Source organism: Elephantulus edwardii, unplaced genomic scaffold, assembly GCF_000299155.1.
Source record: "Elephantulus edwardii isolate Elephantulus edwardi_28Jun2011 unplaced genomic scaffold, EleEdw1.0 scaffold00379, whole genome shotgun sequence".
Classification (NCBI taxonomy): domain Eukaryota; kingdom Metazoa; phylum Chordata; class Mammalia; order Macroscelidea; family Macroscelididae; genus Elephantulus; species Elephantulus edwardii.
The window spans coordinates 86,010-105,536 of record NW_006400129.1 but is presented as its reverse complement, the minus strand read 5'-3'; the positions used below and the strand labels follow the sequence as shown (position 1 = coordinate 105,536).

The 19,527-nt window shown below is 36.1% G+C and overlaps 1 protein-coding gene across 1 annotated transcript in view; it reads right to left on the bottom strand.

Moving 5' to 3' along the window:
• The window catches only part of CDC14B (cell division cycle 14B), a 106,431-nt gene that overhangs the window by 32,541 nt on the left and 54,363 nt on the right, over positions 1 to 19,527 (bottom strand). The window contains exons 6-7 of the mRNA XM_006902196.1: positions 8,512 to 8,599; positions 5,992 to 6,222 (exon numbers count right to left, since the gene is read on the bottom strand). Coding sequence (XP_006902258.1) covers positions 5,992 to 6,222; positions 8,512 to 8,599 — 319 coding nt within the window. The remainder of the gene's footprint in view (positions 1 to 5,991; positions 6,223 to 8,511; positions 8,600 to 19,527) is intronic.

The following is a 19,527-nucleotide window of genomic DNA, read 5'->3' as shown; positions in this document are numbered from 1 at the left end:
TCTTTCTTTCTCTCTTTCTCTCTTTCTCTCTTTCTCTCCCTCTCTCTTTCTCTCTTTTTCAAGCAGACACCAGGAACCAAAAGGGAATTAGCTCAGGGTAAGTGAAACTTAAGGGAAAATTAAAGACAGGATCATGAGAAAATCCTCTATCCTTGGAGGTCAAGGATAGAATTTAAAAGTTTCATGAGGATTCTCTCATCCCTTGACAAAATTAAGAGAAGAATTAGAAAAAATTCAGGGTAGAATTGATAAAAAGAAGTCATGGGGAATAGCCCATCCTCTGAAGCTCAGTACATTACATTAATTAAAGAATTACTTAAAAGCTCAGGGGTAAAAGTAAAAGAAAGGTCATTTTTTGCAGTTGTTTCAGTATGTGCAGAAACAGTGCTGCTGGTTTAAACTGGTAAATAAAGCACAGTTAAATTTAAAAACTTGGCAAAATGTTGTGTAAGCTTACGAAAAGCACATCAAAAAAGATAAGAGACTCTTATTAATTTTTGGCCAGGAAGGGCTTTGAAAAGAATAGTAAAAAAGTCTGTGCAGGATTGTACTCATAATTTAAAAAAATGCAAAGAAAGATGGCTGAATGTTTGCACAAATCTGAATTAGGTAATATCATATTAAAAGGGGTTAAAGCTGAAGGGCAGAAACAGCATTTGTCACCTTTAGAAAGAGCTTATCAAAATGAATATGTGATTCCTGTTTCGTTTTGGTTACTATGTGATTTAATCTCATTACCTTTAAAACCATTAAGGTCTGAAGAAGTATGTCTGAAAAGTTACAAGTAAAAACCTCTTCAGAGGAGAATGATAGTCACTCTGATACAAAGGAGGATGAATTTCCTCAACCTCCAACTCCAGAGGAATTGAGCAATATAATTCAGGATGATAGTCCTTACAAGAAATTAAGTAAACAAGTTTTGGAACTTTCTAATAAAATAGACAAATTGGGTTCTTGTAATGAGATATATTACCAGAGTAAAAATACAGTTCCATCCGCAGCAACTGTTCCAGATTCTATGTTATGAAACATGCTTTGTTGGGAGTAACTACTTGTAAGACACATTTAACAGCCATGTCCAGGGACTTGTAACAGGCAAAGCGAGATGATTTATCTAATTGGGGGGAAAGGAGCTTCTGTATTTCCAGTAACAATTCAGGATATGCCTCCTGATCAAGAATATCCCCAAGGGTATCAAGTGTATCAACATCAGTCATTATCTTATAAGACAATTAAAGAATTAAAGCAAGCCATAGTTTCTTACGGTATGCATTCTACCTATGTAAGAGGCATATTACAAGGATTAACTACAGAATTTAGATTGATTCCTTATGATTGGGAGCCCATGGTCAGGACAGTTTTGGAATCTGGAGCATATTTACAGTTTAGAACTTGGTGGAATGATGAAGCTACAAATATAGAGAGGATTAATTTATCTAGAAATCCTCCTGTTAATGTTACTGCTAATCAATTGTTGGGGAGAGGTCAATGGCTTGGACTACAAGCTCAGTTACAATATGATGATGCTGGGATTGTACAAGTAAGGCTTTGCTGTATTCAAGCCTGGGATAAAGTAGAAATTTCAGGAAAGAGAGATCAATCTTTTATCAGAACAACACAATCTGAAAAATATAATGATTTTCTATCTAGATTAAAGGATGCAATTGATAGAGCAGTATCTCAACCCAAGGTTCATGAGCTTTTGTTAAAAATTTTAGCATATGTAAATGCTAATTCAAAATGTCAAAAGGCTATTAGACTATTGAAGACTCAGAATGCTTCCCTAGATGAATATATATATACATGCTTGTATGGACATTGGAACTAGTTCTTATCAAGCCAATCTAATAGCTGCTGCTTTAAGAGGAACTTTAAATTTGTCTCAAACTAAATGCTACAATTGTGGAAAATTAGGACATTTGAAAAGAGATTGTCGGAAAGAAAGAAGGGCAAGTAGAGATGTAAAGAAAAAAATCCATGCCTTTAGGGCTTTTTAGAAAATGTGGGAAAGGGTATCATTGGACTAATGAATGCAGACCTTTATTTGACAAGTGGGGAGTAACATTACAAATTCCCACTATTTCAACTCCATCAAAAAATAAGATGCTGAATAAAAAGAAATGAGGGATTGTTAATTTTTAAAAACCCAAATTTAATCTTTCAAGAAAAGGATTAAGATATCCAAATTTATAATGAGGGCCACTGTTCCTCATGTTCTCCCCTTAGCTTGGCTAGCAGGAAAAAACAATTTGGGTGGAGCAGTGGCCCCTAACAAGAGAGAAATTAGAAGTTTTAGAACACTTAGTTCAAGAACAACATTGAGCAAGTCATATTAAATCACTAGTCCTTGCAACTTTGCACTGTTTGTAATAACCATAAATCAGGTTAAGGGACTAATTGGATACTATCAGTTAAAATAAAAACTTCACCTTTGCAAGCAGATAAGATGGGTTATGTAGGTTATACTAATGGTAAAGATAATAAAGTAGTGAAAACTAATTTGACTTCTGTTCAACAGGTTGAATTATATGCTTTTATTATGTCATTGCAGGACAAGCTATAATAGAAAGGGCTAATTTGACTTTACAAACTAGGTTGAAAAAAACAAGGGGGGAGATGTGACAGGTTGAATGTCATCTCCGTGAACTATTTCACAAAAAGCCTTATTTACTTTAAATTTTTTAAACGCTAATGAGAAAGGAGAAACTCCAACTGAAAGACATTTGGTATTACAATCATCTAAAGAATTGAATCAGCCTATATATTATGAAGAACCTCTAACTAATGAATGGAAAAAGGGATTTGCTATTAAGTGGGGGCAAGGATTTGCTTATATCTTTACAGGCTCAGAAATGCTGTGGGTGCCCCCCTAAAAGGTGAAACCCCAAGATGAGTCAAAAGAGGCCACACTTTGATGAGGGCAAAGCTGCAGAATGGCAGATAATACCAGCTATTGGGCATATATTTCTAATATTCTCTTGTTAAAAGTAGTTTATTGGCTTTATAAAGTTTTGGGTAATATATTTCTCTAGTAGATGTTCCAAGTGTATAGTTTTCATAGAGATACCAGTAACAACTTTGAGTTATCCTGATATTCCTCCCTGTCAGTTGCTTCCTTTATCTTTCTTAGAGTATGGATATATTGGAAACAATGTTGAGAAGAGCAAAGATGAGTTTTAATTAATACTTCCTATGGAAGTGTCATTGATTGGAGGCTTGTTGGTTCTGCTTATCATCATAGGAACACCAAAAATTTATGTTAGAGTAAGGAAGGCAATAGATTTATAACTGCTCATGCTAATAACACTCTATTGTGGCATGGAGGAGGAAGAGTAGAACTGTATCCACATCCACATCCACATCCACAGTATTTCTCTTACCAAAAACATTTATGAAAAATAGGAAATGCATTGAAACATTTATCTCTTTGGATTGGAAATTATTCATACAATCATTTTGATAATATTACTAGCCTTGAATTTAAAATATTATACTGTTCAAAATTATTTGTTATATATTTGTTTAAAATTTTCCCTCTTTTAACAACTAGGATCTAGAGGGAAGAGAAAAGACCAGAGAATGGCCAAAATTATTGGGGCAGCTATTGCCGCCAGTTTAGGTCCTGTGTCAAGAAAAGGAAGTCTTACTCATAAACAATGCCACCCAAAGGTAATAAAGGAGGTCAGAATTGCTTCTACTGTGGAAAGCTGGGCTACTTTAGTAGACAGTGTCACAAATGAGAACCACAACTTAGCAAGGGAGTAGAGAGGAAACTCCCCACTCACTTGCTTGAAGTGTGGATCTGAAGGACACTTGGCCAAGGGTGGCCCACATCAGGTCCTCATGGGCCAACAGAGGACTGAAAGGCCCTGGCTCCCAGCTGGAAACAAAGGAGGACACTTCAACGATTCAGGTCCTCCCAGAAGAGCCATGGGGTGAGCTTTAATGTTGCTGCAAGTATATCAGTTTTTGCCTGGACAGAAGAGCCCATTATTTGGTCCTAAAAGCCTTCTCAGGTCCACTCTCTTTCTGCTATTCCTTAGTTGTTGGATTTGATGGAAAACCTAGTAAGCAGTTTTTTTATACATGTGGACTTCCTAGCTGTAAGACCCAATGGTAAATGGAAGTTGGTCCAGGACTTAAGAACAATAAATGACATTATTATGTCCCTACATCTTGTGGTTTCTAATAAATGACATAGTTATGTCTCTATATCTTGTGGTCCCTAACCTTTATACTATAATAGACAAAGTGCCAGCCAATAAGATTTATTTTAAGAACTTGAATTGTGCCACTGTTAGAACCTCTAGCAGGAATATTATTGCTTTTAATTTTTGACTCATGTATTTTTAACTTGTTAGTTAAATTTGTGTCTTGTAGGCTGCACCAGTTCCATAATGCACCTCCAAGGACATGAACCTGTATCCCTAAGCACAGCTGATAACAGTGCATCTAAATTCCAAAATCAGTCTCCACAATAGTCTACGTGTTTCCTATTGCCTAAAGGGCCCTGTAGAGTAGTGAGAGAAGATCGTCACCCTGAGACCTACAGTGCCCTTTACCAGCAGGAAGTAGCTAAAAGAATGTGGTGCCCCCTCTCCTAATGAATCAGGGTGAAATTTCTATCAGGGAGGAGTGACAGGGAACGGCAAAAGACATGTTGACAAAGGAGATTGATTAGAACTGGTTTTGACTAGTACTGTGGCAATAGGTTAATTAAAAGAGACTCTCAAGGAATATTCAAACTGAATCCTTCTGATCATATGGAGATTTTTAAAAGTATTTCTTTGAGTTTATTATATTTAATTTGTTTTATTTGTTTGTGCATAAAGGATGGAGAGAACAAAAACAAGCAAGAATGAATCAAAGAAGAGAAGATGCTCATCTAGATGATAACATAATTATGATAAAACAAAAGGGGGGAAATATGGGAAGCCAAACTTCATACCAAATATTATACGAAAACCCTTGTTCAGGAATTGAAGGATTTACTAATTTATAAATTAGGATTTCTCTTGTGATAGATCACAGAAAATGAACTGTTTGTTCCCTGCAGACAAGAGACAGCTAGGGGCCCCCTACAGAGGGAGTGTTACTATGTGAAATACTTCTTGAGCTAGAGCATTAGGTTGACAACAGAGAAAAATTCAGCTTCATTTACAAGGAATTCTTTTTATGATTTGCTTCACCTAATTATCAATAAATAAACAGAGAGGCGTGGCTTGAGGCCCGTCAGTCAAGAACTGCAGGCCCCCTGTTTTATGCTCTCTGTTCTATCTCTTTCCTGGCTGTCTGTCTCATTATTAATAATTATGAAAATACTTTACCCTTGGTCTGCAACAGATTGTACCAAATTCTATTATTTGTCTCCAGCCTCATTTTTGTCACCAAGTCCATATTTCCTGACTACTGATTCTTCTTTTTTGTTCCCAAATTTTGCAACTCCATTACCTATTATTACTAATTCTTCTTGGTTCCATGTTCAATCAATTTGATTTTTAATTGCAACAGTTAGTAGAAGTCATTTATTTCCTCCTCTTTGGCTCTGGTTGTTGGTGCATAAATTTAAATGATAGTGATATTAACACATCTTCCTTGTATGTGTATGGATATTATTCTGTCACTCATAACATTGTATTTTAAGATAGATCTACAAGTGGTCCTTGTAGAATAAACATTCTTGGGCTCTCCCTATTAGATGCTAGTAATACCCTACTCCTAAGTGTAATTAAAACCCCTGATGTACCCTAGAACCTACCATATTTTAGGTGCCCAAAAGATATTTTATGAATAAATTAATACATTTCAGTGAAATAAGCCTTTTCAGAGTTTCCTATCCATACAATTCAAATTACTATTCCTTCCTATGATATTAAAGTTTTAAAAGTATTCTTTTAAAATATACCCTGACATAAAATTTAATAAAGAGTAGGTGTTTGACATATTTACACATACACAGATACTATTCTTGAATTAATTCTAAACACATACCTTTACAATGGACTGCAATAGCCCCTTCAGCATTTTCACAAATATTCAGAAATTCTTTGACAATGTCATCAGTAGGGGTGCTGCCATCAGCAAAGAAAAGGTCATGGTGATTGATACCAGCATCTGTAAAATGTCTGGCATCATACATCCTCTTATTCAGGCGAATAATAGTAGTAACATTGTGATTCTTAAAATATGGAATATAAGTATCAGGAGAATGTTGGTGGTAACCTACATAAAGAAATACAGTAGGTCTTTTAAAATAAAGAAAGAAAATAATAGATAAAAGTTTTAACAGTCATTGGGTAGAAACATTTGAACTGATGCTGTTAAGTGTCATGGAGTTCACAATTAATTTATGAAAAGAAGGTTAAACACTGCAGCCTTCAATATGGATTGCATCTCAACATGCTTGCAAAACCAAAAATCTTCACCACTGGACCAACAGGCAACATCATGATGGATGGAAAAAGGACTAAGACTGTAAAAAATTTAATCTTACTTGAATCCAAAAATCACTTGGTACTAGCAGTCAGCAGATTAGGCGATGTACCACACTGTTATTGCGTAATGATGTTAGTTTGAGGACAAAGGTGTGCCTGATTCAGGCCATGGTCTTTTCAGTCACTTATCAGGCATATGAGAGATGAACAATGTATAAGGATGACAGAAGAGGAATTGATGCATTTGAACTAGAGAATAGTGCTGACGATATCATGGACTGCCAAAACAACAACAGATATGTCTTGGAGAAGGTGCAACCACAGTGCTCCTCAGAGTCAAAGATGATGAAGCTTTATCTTTCATACTTCAGGCATGTTGCTAAGTGATGTTATTCCTTTGAGAGGGATATCATGCTTGGGAAGAATGAAAGAGACAAAGACCTTCAACCAGGTGGATTGGCATAGTGACAGTGGCAACTTTGAGAGTGTTAGAAATTGTGAGCATGGCACAGGATAGGACAGGGTTCAGATCTATTTTTCACAGGGTCATTATGACTTGTGCTTGACTGGATAGCTCCTACCAACAACAACAACAATCTACAAAGGTTTTGTACCTTGTCCGATTCTGCACCATCCTCATCAACCCTGATGTACTCCACCCCATTGCAACCGTCACTATGCCAATTCTTATCTTAAAGGGTCTTCCTCTCCTTTGCTGATCCTCAACATTTCCAAGTATAGTGTTCTTTTCCAAAGACTGGCCTCAAAGTATGTGAAATAAAGTTTCACCATCCTTGTCTCTAAGAAGCACTTTAGATGCACTTTATCCAAGTTATATTTGGTTTTTGAAATTACATTACATGGGATACCACAAGTCAAAGACACTGATTCTCTGTCATCCTTAATCCCTGTCTACCTTTCAGAAGCACAGGAAGTAACTGAAAAGACTATAGATTACATCAGGTTCACCTCAGTCTTTAAACTAACATCATTTGCTCCAGAACACCTTGGAAAGGTCCTTGATAACAGATTTTCCCAATGCCACATTTCTTTTTATTTCTCAACTGTTGTTATCAAGGGTGTTGATTGTGCATCCAGATAAGATGTAATCATTGACAACTTGGACTTTCCTTCATCTATCAGGATGTTGTCTATTTGTCTGGTAGTGAGGAATTTTATTTCTTGATATTGAAATGTAAACCATATTGAAGGTTGTAGTCTTTGACCTTTTGTAGCAAGTATTACAAGTCTTCTTTGCTTTCAGCAAGCAAGGTTCTATCATCTCCATAACGCTGCTTGTTAAGAGTCTTCCTCTGATTCTGACACAACATTCTTCATACAGTCCAGCTTCTCAAAGGATTTGCTCAGTATACAGACTTAATACGTATGGAAAACGGTTAAATCCTTGACGTTCACCTTTCTAATTTTCAACCATGCAATGTTCCCTTGCTCTGTTTGCACAACAGTCTCTTGATCTAAGTATAGGTTTCATATAAGCAAAATTAAGTGGTCTAGGGTTCCCATTATTCTTAGTGTGAGCCATAATTTGTTATGACCCACACAAATGTCTTTGCATAGTCAATAAAACACAGACAGACATCCTTCTGATTTTGGATACTCTTCAGCAAGATTTTACTTGCATGTGATATTGTTTCCACATTCTGTTGGATCACCTTTTTGGGGAACAGAGTTAGGGATCTCTTTCAGTCAGTTGGCTACGTGGTTGTTTTCCAAATTTCTTGGCACATACTGGTGAGCATGTACAGAATTTCAACTGTTTGTTAAAACATGTTAGTTCATCTCTCATCAATTCCTGGGGCAATATTTTTTCCAATGTCTTCAGTGCAGATTTAATGTCTTCCTTCATTACCATCTGAACCTGAGAATACTCATTTTACCACACTATAAAAATACAATTTTAAAAAAGGGAAAAAAGGGATATACTCAAATGATCAATTAATTTAAAGAATAAAGACTTGGATTTAATTGAATTCTTTTTTCCTTTCAAATTGAAGCAGGAGATGGACACTTTAACAGCAAAAACAAACTCATACCACATTTTCATGTTTTGACATACCACTTTCAAGTCTGGTTCTTGTATGAGGTCCACAGAAGGCAATAAATCGGTCTGGAATGATCCAATTTAAACCTCCATGTTCTGCTTTCTGAAACAATAAGATCAGCACAATACATGTTTTGACTTCCTCTCATTCTTCACTCTTAACTCCAAACCAACTGAAACTTTAATCAATTTGCTCTAGTGCAAACGCTATTTCAAATTTATAAGACAGTAAGCTAAATGTAGCCCTCTAATAAGTCCAAATCACCCTCCTCTAATGTATATTTTGGCTTACATTTTCATACATTAGAAAGTAAAGCTGAATGTTGCTAAGTATTTTGGCTATTTTATCTCAATAAATTATCATTATAGTTGCTGATAATTAATAGGAAAGTAAATTTTTCTTGTAGGAGGATCTGGAAATTTTACCTTCCAGTATGATAAAATGATTTCTGATATGAGTAATCTTGACTCCTTCAACAAAGAAGAAAAAACATTTAGATGCTTGGCTTCTCACATTTAATTTCTTTCCATAATTTTTTCACAAATATTAAGATATTAAAAATTGTAAGTTTGCTGACATGAAAGGAGCTGGTGCAATGTGAGGATGGCTGAGTCTGAGTCTTTGTAAAGGGGAACTGTTCCAATAAGTAAAATCCATAGCAGCAAACATAGCAGCAAACAGCTACTAGGTCAGACACATCACTCCCCATGCTCCTGCACCTATTTCAACTAATCACCAAGCTTGATATTCACTGTTGACTCATAGACTTTACTGACAGTTGTATCAAGAGTGTGGTTTATTAGGGAAATAGGTTGGGTAGTGGGAGGAACAGACTATCTCACAACACAAGTGTACATTTAGCTCAGCAGTCCCAAGCCAGACTAACAGTAAAGTATAATTCCTTGATTAGTAAAAGTTCTGGTTTTAGATTAGCAACACAAATTCAAGAAGCATCTGGTTTCCTCAATCATCCACCAAGGTTTGCCTCACAGCAGTTGTAGCTTCTACTTTAATCATTTGGCAAAGACAGAAAAACCTCTAACTGTGGCCTTTATCTTAGGGCTCCTCTGGTTACACCTTGCCACAGTGTATGCCAAAGCACTGTTATCTGCAGAAGTGCCAAAGTCTTCCTACCACCATCACCACAGTCTCACCTTTATCAAAGTCTCTCCTTCATCAGGGTCTTGCTCTCAGCAGGGCCTCACTCTAGTCTCCCTCAAGTTTTGCTGCTCAGTGTGAGAAGCACTTGCTCTCTTATCCTAGTCCTACAGTTGTTAATGATTTGCAAAACCACATGTCTGCAGTTAAGGCAGCTGGAAACCAAAGGGGTAGCTTTAGCTACCAACACCGCAGCTGAGATCACAGTATGTCTATATAAAAAAGTATAAATATAAATTGAAATTTAAACAGTACTTCTCCCTGTTATTCAGTCTGTTGGTTTGAGATAGATTACAATTATAAAATAAGTATATTTAAAATTTAACATATATTTAAAATTTAACAATTTCTATTGTATCTCACTCATGATGGAATGGATGCACGAAGACATTTAATCCAAAAGTAGGAGATCCTGATGGTGGAAAAGGAGAAACAGTAGTAAAATGTGATAAATTAGTTAATACAATTTGGAATATATTTATGTATATGTGAAGATGAGTAATAAACCAAGAGTTACTTGAATAGTAACCAGATAGGCATCTAAAATTAATTTAAACCTATTCATTGATTTTGAGTCAATTCCAGTTCATAGTGATCCTTCATCAGGTTTTTGAGGCTGTAAATTTTTGAGAGGAAAAGGCCCATCATTCTCCTTTAAAAAGGCTGTAAATTCAGGGAGGCTGCTAATTAACACCTCATAATTTCTAATCCTCCTTTGTGATAAGACATTGTTTTTTTTTTCATATTATACTGGTTTATTTACAAAGTTTGAATACATTGTTTTTCACATCAGATCTTTCCCATTTCCACCCCCACCTATCAAATTATGTGACCCTATGATTAACACCACCATGCCCAATCTCACACTTCTGCTTCCACCATCCCCTTGGATCCTCATACTCATTCTACAATAATAGTTTTATACAGTATTTGTCCTTATGGGACTGAGTTAGTTCACTCAGTATAGTGCTCTCAAATTCCTCCCAAGTTAGGTAGTAATTTACAAAATCATTACCCCTTAGTGCTGCATAATATTCAACTATGTGAATGTACCATAATTTCTCAATCCATTCAACTGTAGTTGGACATTTGGGCTATTTTCATGTTCTTGTGATGGTGAATAACACTGCTATGCACATTGGTGTACCAAAAAAACCTCACATCTAGATGGCTAGAAAAAAGGTGTCAAAATATGTCCTTGAAACAAAGAAAAGCTTTCCTTGTTTTATGGTCCCACTGGATCTTCTCGGTGTATTTAAATAAGAGGTTGAGAGTTGTGTATTTATTTGTTAATAGATTTCTAATGAAAAGTAGAAATGACTGTAGAAAATTAGGGCATGAAAATGTGGGAAATATAGGAAAACTAAAAGAAGAAAGTATGTTACTATTTTAGATAGGAGAGTGTCTAGTGTTAGAAGGGATATAAGGGCTTGTGCTACAATTGCTTTTGCAATAGAATTGACTCACTGTTTACAGTAGTCACAACTGTCATGAATTTAAATTTGGCAAGATGGCATTCTTTTGGTCCCCTCCTGCCCAGTGACAAGGACTGAAGTCAGCCTCTCAGAGGTCCACCTTTTATGCTGAAGGATACACCTGATACAGTGCCTTCCAAATACCTCCCTACCTTACATGGGTGGTAGAATTCACACACACATTCACTCTTTCTTTAAATAAGACTTTCTGTGATCTGATGTCAAGTCTTGATGCCATTGATTTTGCAGTATTTCTTTATCGTTGTGGTGCCCCAAAAGGTTGACTCCATTTTTGGAAACTGCAGTTTCGTCTAACTGTAGAGATTTTAGTCTTATGATTAGAATTTTTTTTTTTTAATTTGAAGAAAATAAACAATAATGCCCTTAAAAAAATTGTTCTCTATAGACTAACTTCCTGAAAACCTGCACAGAGGCAAAACTAGTTCACTTCAGGTCCTAGAGCATATTAAAAAATACTAGTTATGACCTAGTGCTGGCCTTCTCAAGCAAGAAGTAAAATGACCTACCAGATAGAGGGACTGAACTAGAGGATCTTACTACACATTGTAGGTGCACCATCCCTTCATAAGTGATGTCTCTTGCACTAAAAGTCTCTGTAACAGAGACCATTTGGGAGAATCCAGCTGCTTATATATTTAATTATCATAACCTCTCCCAGATGGGCTATTTCCAAGAATTATTCATCTTCTTTTTTGAATAACCATGAAACTCCTTCCCACCCAAATCTTTATAAGCCAAAAAATTATCTTATTGGGTGGATCCTGGGTTACCCTCACTTAAGCCTTTCAGATATTCCCTTGAAAAATGCTTTCCCCAATAAATCTCTTCTTTGCTTGCTTGGTAGAGCCTGGACTCCTCTTTTACTATTCTTAATAGGAGGAAGAATCCACATTTAAGAAGTTTCTCAGTGATATTATCAAATATGGCAACGGTTAAATCCATATTCCATGCTAAAAGTTCTATGAAAGAATGAAGACAGTGTTACCAAATGTTCTAAGTTTCAAGTTAAACAAATCTGATTGCTTTTTTACATGAGAAAAAGAAGATTAATATGTTTGTAACCACTAGATTTCATTGAATTATCTGCTTATTGTCAATGTAGCTTGAATTCAGAGATGTAAAAATTGGGGGAGGGGGGAAGAGTATCATAGAATCAATGAAATATACTAATAAAAAAATTCTAAATAAATGGAGGGAGTTCCGGTAGCAAAGTGGGTTAAGAGTTGTGCTGCCAACCAAAAGACATGCAGTTTAAATTTACCAGCTACTCTATAGGATATGTATTTCTAGGCAGCAAAACTCTTTACCTGCTAGGCCACCAGAACTCTCATGTCACTGTTTTCACAACCAATTGCTATGCATAAGAGAACTGTACATTGACTAAAGATGTGTTTGAGTTGGTGCTAGAGAAGAGTACTGAACATCCCAAGGCCTGCCAAGAGAACAAATAGGTCTGTCCTGGGGAAGGTAGAACCAAGTAGCTTCTTGGAGGCAAAGATTTTGAGCTCTATCTGGCATACTTCAGGCATGTTGCCAGGAGGGGCCAGTCCTTGGAAAAGGGTATCATGCATGCTTACAAGGGTGGAAGGACAGTGTAAGAAAGTAAGACACTGAGATGGGACTGAGGCATCCTTGGGGATATAGGTCCCTCCCCATCTGGAGGTCCTTGCAAGAAACATGAATATATTTTTCCTCAAGCAGAGGAAAAATTTTTGTAGTTCTCAGCAAAAGATAACGCTGATTTGAAACCCTCTGCATGCAAGCTGCTTGAGCTGGCAGTCCTGATATTTAATCCCATGCCACTACAGACAAAGGAAAAAACATTAAGCTCCAGTAGAAAAGGAGCATGAGAAACCACTTGAGTAGAGCACCTGGTCTCACACCACTCAGCCATTTCATACATGAAAGAGGCTGACAGAGTTGGTGTCAGGGGACCACTTGGAGGCGAGATTCCTACAAGGCTGGCGTGTAGAATATAGAAAACCTCAAGGAGGTTGTGTTTGTTGTTGTTGTTATGTGCCATCGAGTTGTTTGCGACTCATAGAGACCCTATGTACAAGAACCCTAAATTCCGTTCTATCCTGTGCCAACCTCGCTGTCTCAAACACATTCATTACCATCACTCCACTCACAGAATCGATCCATCTCATTGAGGGTCTTCCTCTCCTGCCCCGTCCCTCCACTCTCCCAAACATGATGTCCCTCTCCAAGGACCAGTCCCTCCTTGCAACATGCCTAAAGTATGTCTGACGAAGCTTCAGAATCCTTGACTCCAGGGAACATTCTGGCTTCACCCTCTCCAGGACAAACCTGTTTGTATTCCTAGCAGTCCGTGGTATATTCAACACTCTTCTCCAGTACCACAACTCAAGGGCATCAATTCTTTATCATCCCTATTCACTGTCCAACTCTCTGATGCATAGCACGTAATTACAAAGTCTATAGCCTAGATCAGGCACACCTTAGTCTCCAGCCTGACGTCGTTGCACTTCAGTACTCTTGAGAGGTCCCTCACAGCTGACTTTCCTAATGCAATTCATCTCCGGATTTCCTGGCTGTTGTTACCAAGAGTGTTGACTGTGGAGCCAACCAAACTAAAACTGTTAACTATCTCAATCTCTTCACCATCCATACTAATGCTGGCAAATTTTCTCCAAAAGTACTTATAGTGGAGTGAGGAGCTCACCACATTTTAACTTGGCAACCAATTAGCAACATTATAAAGGCAAGAACCAACAACAACTTTCACAGACACAATAGAAATGTTCTAATACCTCTCAAGAAAAACTTCATATAATGTCAAGAAAGCAATGGGCTGCTTCAAACACTGTGAAAAAACAAATTAAGCCTTCTCCAAAAAAGCACAGAATATCAGAGACCTCATGAATATCCCAGAGTCAAGAAGGCAGAGGATATATGTGATATGGAGACCTTAGAAAAGCTACGAATGAAAGTAAAAATGATGGAAGAAACAAAGGAAGCCACAAATTAAAGGAATAACACAGAGGTAGAGAACCAGAAAAAAATATATTGATGAAGAGTTATTGGAACAGCTACAGAAGAAGGTACAAATGATGGAATAAACAATGGAAACCAACAAGAAAGCAAATGCTCCGGAGAAATGGAGCAATAAGAAATATATTGATGAGGAAAAATTTGCAAAAATACTAAAAAAAAGATAAAAAATGGAAGAATTGTAACTATAGACAAAGAGGTACAAGAACTTTAAAAAAATCATCACAAGCTAGAGAGGGTACTGCCAACACTAGAAATAACAAAAAGCATGAAAATCCAATCCAGAACATTAAGATAAAAATGACAGAAGTGTCTAACATGCTTGAAGGACAAAAAAGTAGAACAGAAGACATGGAGCAGAGAGGCAGTGAGCTGGAAGAGAAGAACCTCAATGGAAACATACTAGAAATAAAATCAGAAGTATGACATAAAGAAAATGAAGAAAACATTAGAATCATGTGAGATGATATCAAAAGGAATAACGTGTATGACTGAAATTCCAGAATATGAGAGGAATAGGGAAATCACTGAGAAAATTGTGGGAAAGGTCCTAGAAAAAAACTTCCCAGGTATTATGAAGAATGAGGACAGTCACATTCAGGAAGCTCAACAAACACCAAATAAACTAAAACCAAAAAGGGAAATATCAAGACATATCATAGTCAAATTCTCCAAAATAAAAGATAAGGATAGAATACTGAAAGCAGCATGAAAAACATAGTCACCTATAAAGGAAAAGCAAGCAGAATAAGTTCTTATTTTTTAGTAGAAAAAAATGTGAGCAAGAAGACAATGGGATGGCATATACAGAAAGTTGAAAGAAAATAACTGGCAACCCAGGATCCTGTATCCAGCAAAGCTTTCCATCATATATGAAGGCAAAATAATATCTTTTGCAGAAAAGAAAGAACTTAAGGAATTTGTGAAAAGAAGAGCAAAACTATAAGAAGTCCTTCACACAGAGACACCAAAGGAAAGCGGATGGACCATAGTAACAAGAAACAACAACAAAAAGAAACACTGCAAAATGGCAATGATAAAAACTGTGCCTGTCAAAAATCATAATGTGAATGGACTTAATGCACTAATCAAGAGAAACAGAATAGCAGAAAGGATAAAAAAGCAAAGCCCATCAATATGTTGCCTTCAAGAGATGCATCTAATAAACGAAGAGATAGACTCAAAAATTAAAGGCTGAAAAGAAAAATATACCAAGAAAATGGCATCTACAAAAAAACAGGAGTGGCAATACTAATCTCTGATAAAACAGACTTCAAAATGAAAATCGCCATAAAAGATAAGGAAGGGAACTATATTATTAAAGGTACAATAGATCAAGAAGACAACATTAGTCAACATCTATGCACCAAATGATAGACCTGCTAAATACATAAAACTGTTAAGAGAACTAAAGAAAAAAACAGACAGCACTACAATAGTGGTAGGAGATTTTAACATACTACTCTCGCCAAAGGATAGGTCAACTCAAAAGAAACTTAACAAAGGTACAGAAGACTTAACTACAGTCAGCCACCTCGACCTTGTGAAAGCATTCTGAACACTGCACCCAATTAAAACTCAATTCACTTTCTTCTTTCTCAAGTGCACATGGTACATTCTTCAGAACTGATCACATATTAGGCCACAAAGGAAGCCTCAACAAATTAAAAATCATTGAAATAATACAAAGTATCCTCTCAGACCACAAAGTCATAGAACTATAAATTAATCACAGGAGGATAAAGCTTATAAAGCTACTAATGTGGACGATAAGTAACACCTTGCTAGAACAGATTGGGTTATAGTAGAAATAAAGCATGAAATGAAAAAGTTCCTAGAAACAAATGATAATAAAAATACAATGTACCAAAACCTCTGGGATGCAGATAGCTGTCAGGCGGGGGGGGGGGGGGGGGGGGGGGGGGGGGGAGCAGTTCATAGCAATAGGCACACACATAAGAAACAAAGAAAGAAGCAAAATAAATGATCTAACTCACCATCTTCATCAAATAGAGAAAGAACAACAATATAAGGATAAGAGCAGAAATCGATGGGATAGAAAACAGAAAAACAATTTTGACCAATATGATCAGGAGCTGGTTTTTTTAAAGGTGAATAAAATTGACAAATCACTGGCAAACTTAACAAAAGAAAAAAAGGAGAAGGCAGAGATAACTCAATTAAGGAATGACAGAGGTGATATCACAACAGAACCAGAGGAAATTAATATTATGATAAATTTGAAAACTTAGAGGAAATAGACAAATTCTTTGAAATTCATGACCTACCCAGATTGACATGGTCAGATATAACACATGATCAGACCCATCACAAAAGAAGAAATTGAAAGGTCATATTAAGACTACTCACAAAAAAAGTCCTGGTCTAGATGGCTTCACGACTGAATTCTACCAAACATTCAGAAAATATTTGTCACCATTTCTACTTAAGTTATTTCAAAATATAAAAAAAGGAACACGCCCAGAGACATTCTATGAAATAAGCATAACCCTAATACCAAAACCGGGTAAAGATTGTACCAAAAAAAGAAAACTATAGACCAATATTTCTTATGAACAAAGGCACAAAAATCCTTAACGAAATCTAGCCAATAGAATCCAAAAGCACATTAAAAAAAATTCATCATGTCCAAGTGGGATTCATAAGAGGTATGCAAGGATGGTTCAATGTAAGAAAAACAATCAACATAATTCATCATATTAACAAAAAAATAACATGAATCATATTATCCTAGCAATTGATGCATAAAAGGCATTTGAAAAAAATCCAACACCCCTTCCCAATTAAGACACTCTGCAAAATTGGAATAGAAGGGAATTTCCTCAACATAGTCAAATGTATATATGCAAAACCAAGAGTCAATATCATTCTCAATGGACAAAGACTAAAAAGCATTTTCTTTGTGAACAGGAATCAGATAAAGATGTCCACTGTCATCACTTCTTTTCAATATTATATTGGAAGTGCTTTCTAAGACAATAAGACAAGAGAAGAAAATAAAAGGCAGTTTGGCAGAGATAGTTAACTGTCGCTCTACGCAGATGATATGATAGTGTATACAGAACAACCCAAGGACTCAATAAAAAAAAAAAAACCTGTTAAGAGTTAATAGATCAATTTAGTAGAGTGGCAGGATACAAGATATATATAGATAGATATAGATATAGCTATATAGATGATATAGATATAGAGATAGAGAGAGATAGAGATAGAGAGAGATATAGATATATATATATATAGATTATATATATATATATAGATTATATAGATATAGATGATATAGATATATAGATATATAGATATATAGATATAGATATATAATCAGTGGGATTCCTCTACAATAACAAAGATAACTCAGAGAAGGAAACCAAGCAAGCAATATCATTTACAATAGCAAATCACAAATTGAGATACTTAGGAGTGAACCTAAGTAGAGAACCACAAAGACCTATAAAGAAAACTACAGGTAATTTTTGCAAGCCACAATAAAAGACCTAAAGAAATGGTAAAATGTTGCCTGCCCATAGATAGGACGACTCAATAATAGGAAAATGACTATCCTACCAAAATCAATCTACGTGTTCAATGCAATCTCAATAAATATGCCAAATTCATTTTTCAAGAAGATCAAAAGGGCAATTGTCAAGTTTATTTGGAGAGGAAAGAGCACGAAGAAACAAAGCACTTCTGAAAAACAAAATGAAGTGGGAGACATAGCACTCCCTCAACTCAAAATCTACTATACAATAGTAGTAACGGAAACAACATGGTACTAGTACAATGACAGGCACATAGACCAATAAAACAGAACTGAGAACCCAGAAATGGACCCATGTATCAACTGATATATCCAACAAGGAAATAAAACCTATCAAATGGGAAATCACAACCTTTTCCACAAATGGTGCTGGCAAAACTGGTCTGCAGAAAGGTGAAACAGGATCCATATGTCACACCATACAAAAATAACCAACTCAAGGTGGATCAGAGATCTGGGAATAAAGCCCAAAACCATAAAGTTCATAAGAGACAAACTTGGACCAAGCTTAGAAGGCCTAATCTACAGTATAAAGGGACTGCCAAATAAAGCAAGAAATGCACAATCTGAATAGAATAAAATTGATGAATGGGACCTTCTAAAGATAAAATCTCTGTGATCATCAAAAACTTTTTCCAACGGGGTGAAAAGAAAACCTACTAACTGGGAACAAACATTTGGCAATACCATATTAGACAAGGGTCTCATCACAAAAGTTTACAGAATTCTACAGGGCCTTCACAAGAAAAAGACTGATATTCCAATTACAAAATGGGCAAAAGACATGGGAAGATTTTTCACAGGGGAGGACATTCATATGGCCAACAGACACATGACGAAATGTTCTAAATCACTGGCAATTAGAGAGATGCAAATCAAAACTACCCCAGTAACAGTGGCAAAGTTTATCAGGGCAGCAAGTAATAAACGTTGGAAAGGATATGGGGCGAGGTAGGAACTCTTACACATTGTTGGTGGGATTGTAAAATGGTAGAACCAACTCTGGAAGGTATAGTTTGGTTTTTCCTAAAAAAGCTGAACACAGAAGCTCCATATGACCCAGCTATTTCACTGTTTGGAGTATACTTTGAGAAAATGAAAACTGAGGCACAAACAGAAACTTGCACACCAATGTTTATAACAGTGTTACTCACCATAGCAAGAAAATGGAAACATCCCTTATGTCCAACGACAATGGAATGGATTGAGAAATTATGGCACATTCACACAATGGAATACTATGCCACACGCAGGAGCAATGATTTTGTAAATTACTACTTAATATGGGAGGGACTCAAGAGCATTTTGGTAAGTGAACCAACTTGGTCTCATAAATACTGTATAAAATAATCCTTGTAATGGGAAAGTACTTGTGTGAAAAACAATGTATTAAAACTTTGTAAATAAATCATTATAAAATAAAATTTAAAAAAATAGCATGAACAGTAAAAAGAAATAATAATTGTAGAACGAATACGAGTATCCAAGGAGAGGAGCAGGGTGCTTAATTATAGGGTCACACAATTTGATGGATGGTGGGTAAATGAAAGGGGAAAATTCTGCTGTGAAAAACAGTGTATACAATCATTATAAACTTTGTAAGTAAACCAGTATAAAAATAAGAAAAAGTAAGATTCTGGAGGAGTTGGAATGACACAGTTGTTGTTATTGTTATGTGCCGTCCAGTCGCTTGCCACTCATAGCGAACCTATGTACAACAGCCCTATACTCTGCTCTGTCCTGTGCCAGTCGCACTGTCTCTGACACTCCCATCCCGATTATCCCAGTCACTGAATCAATCC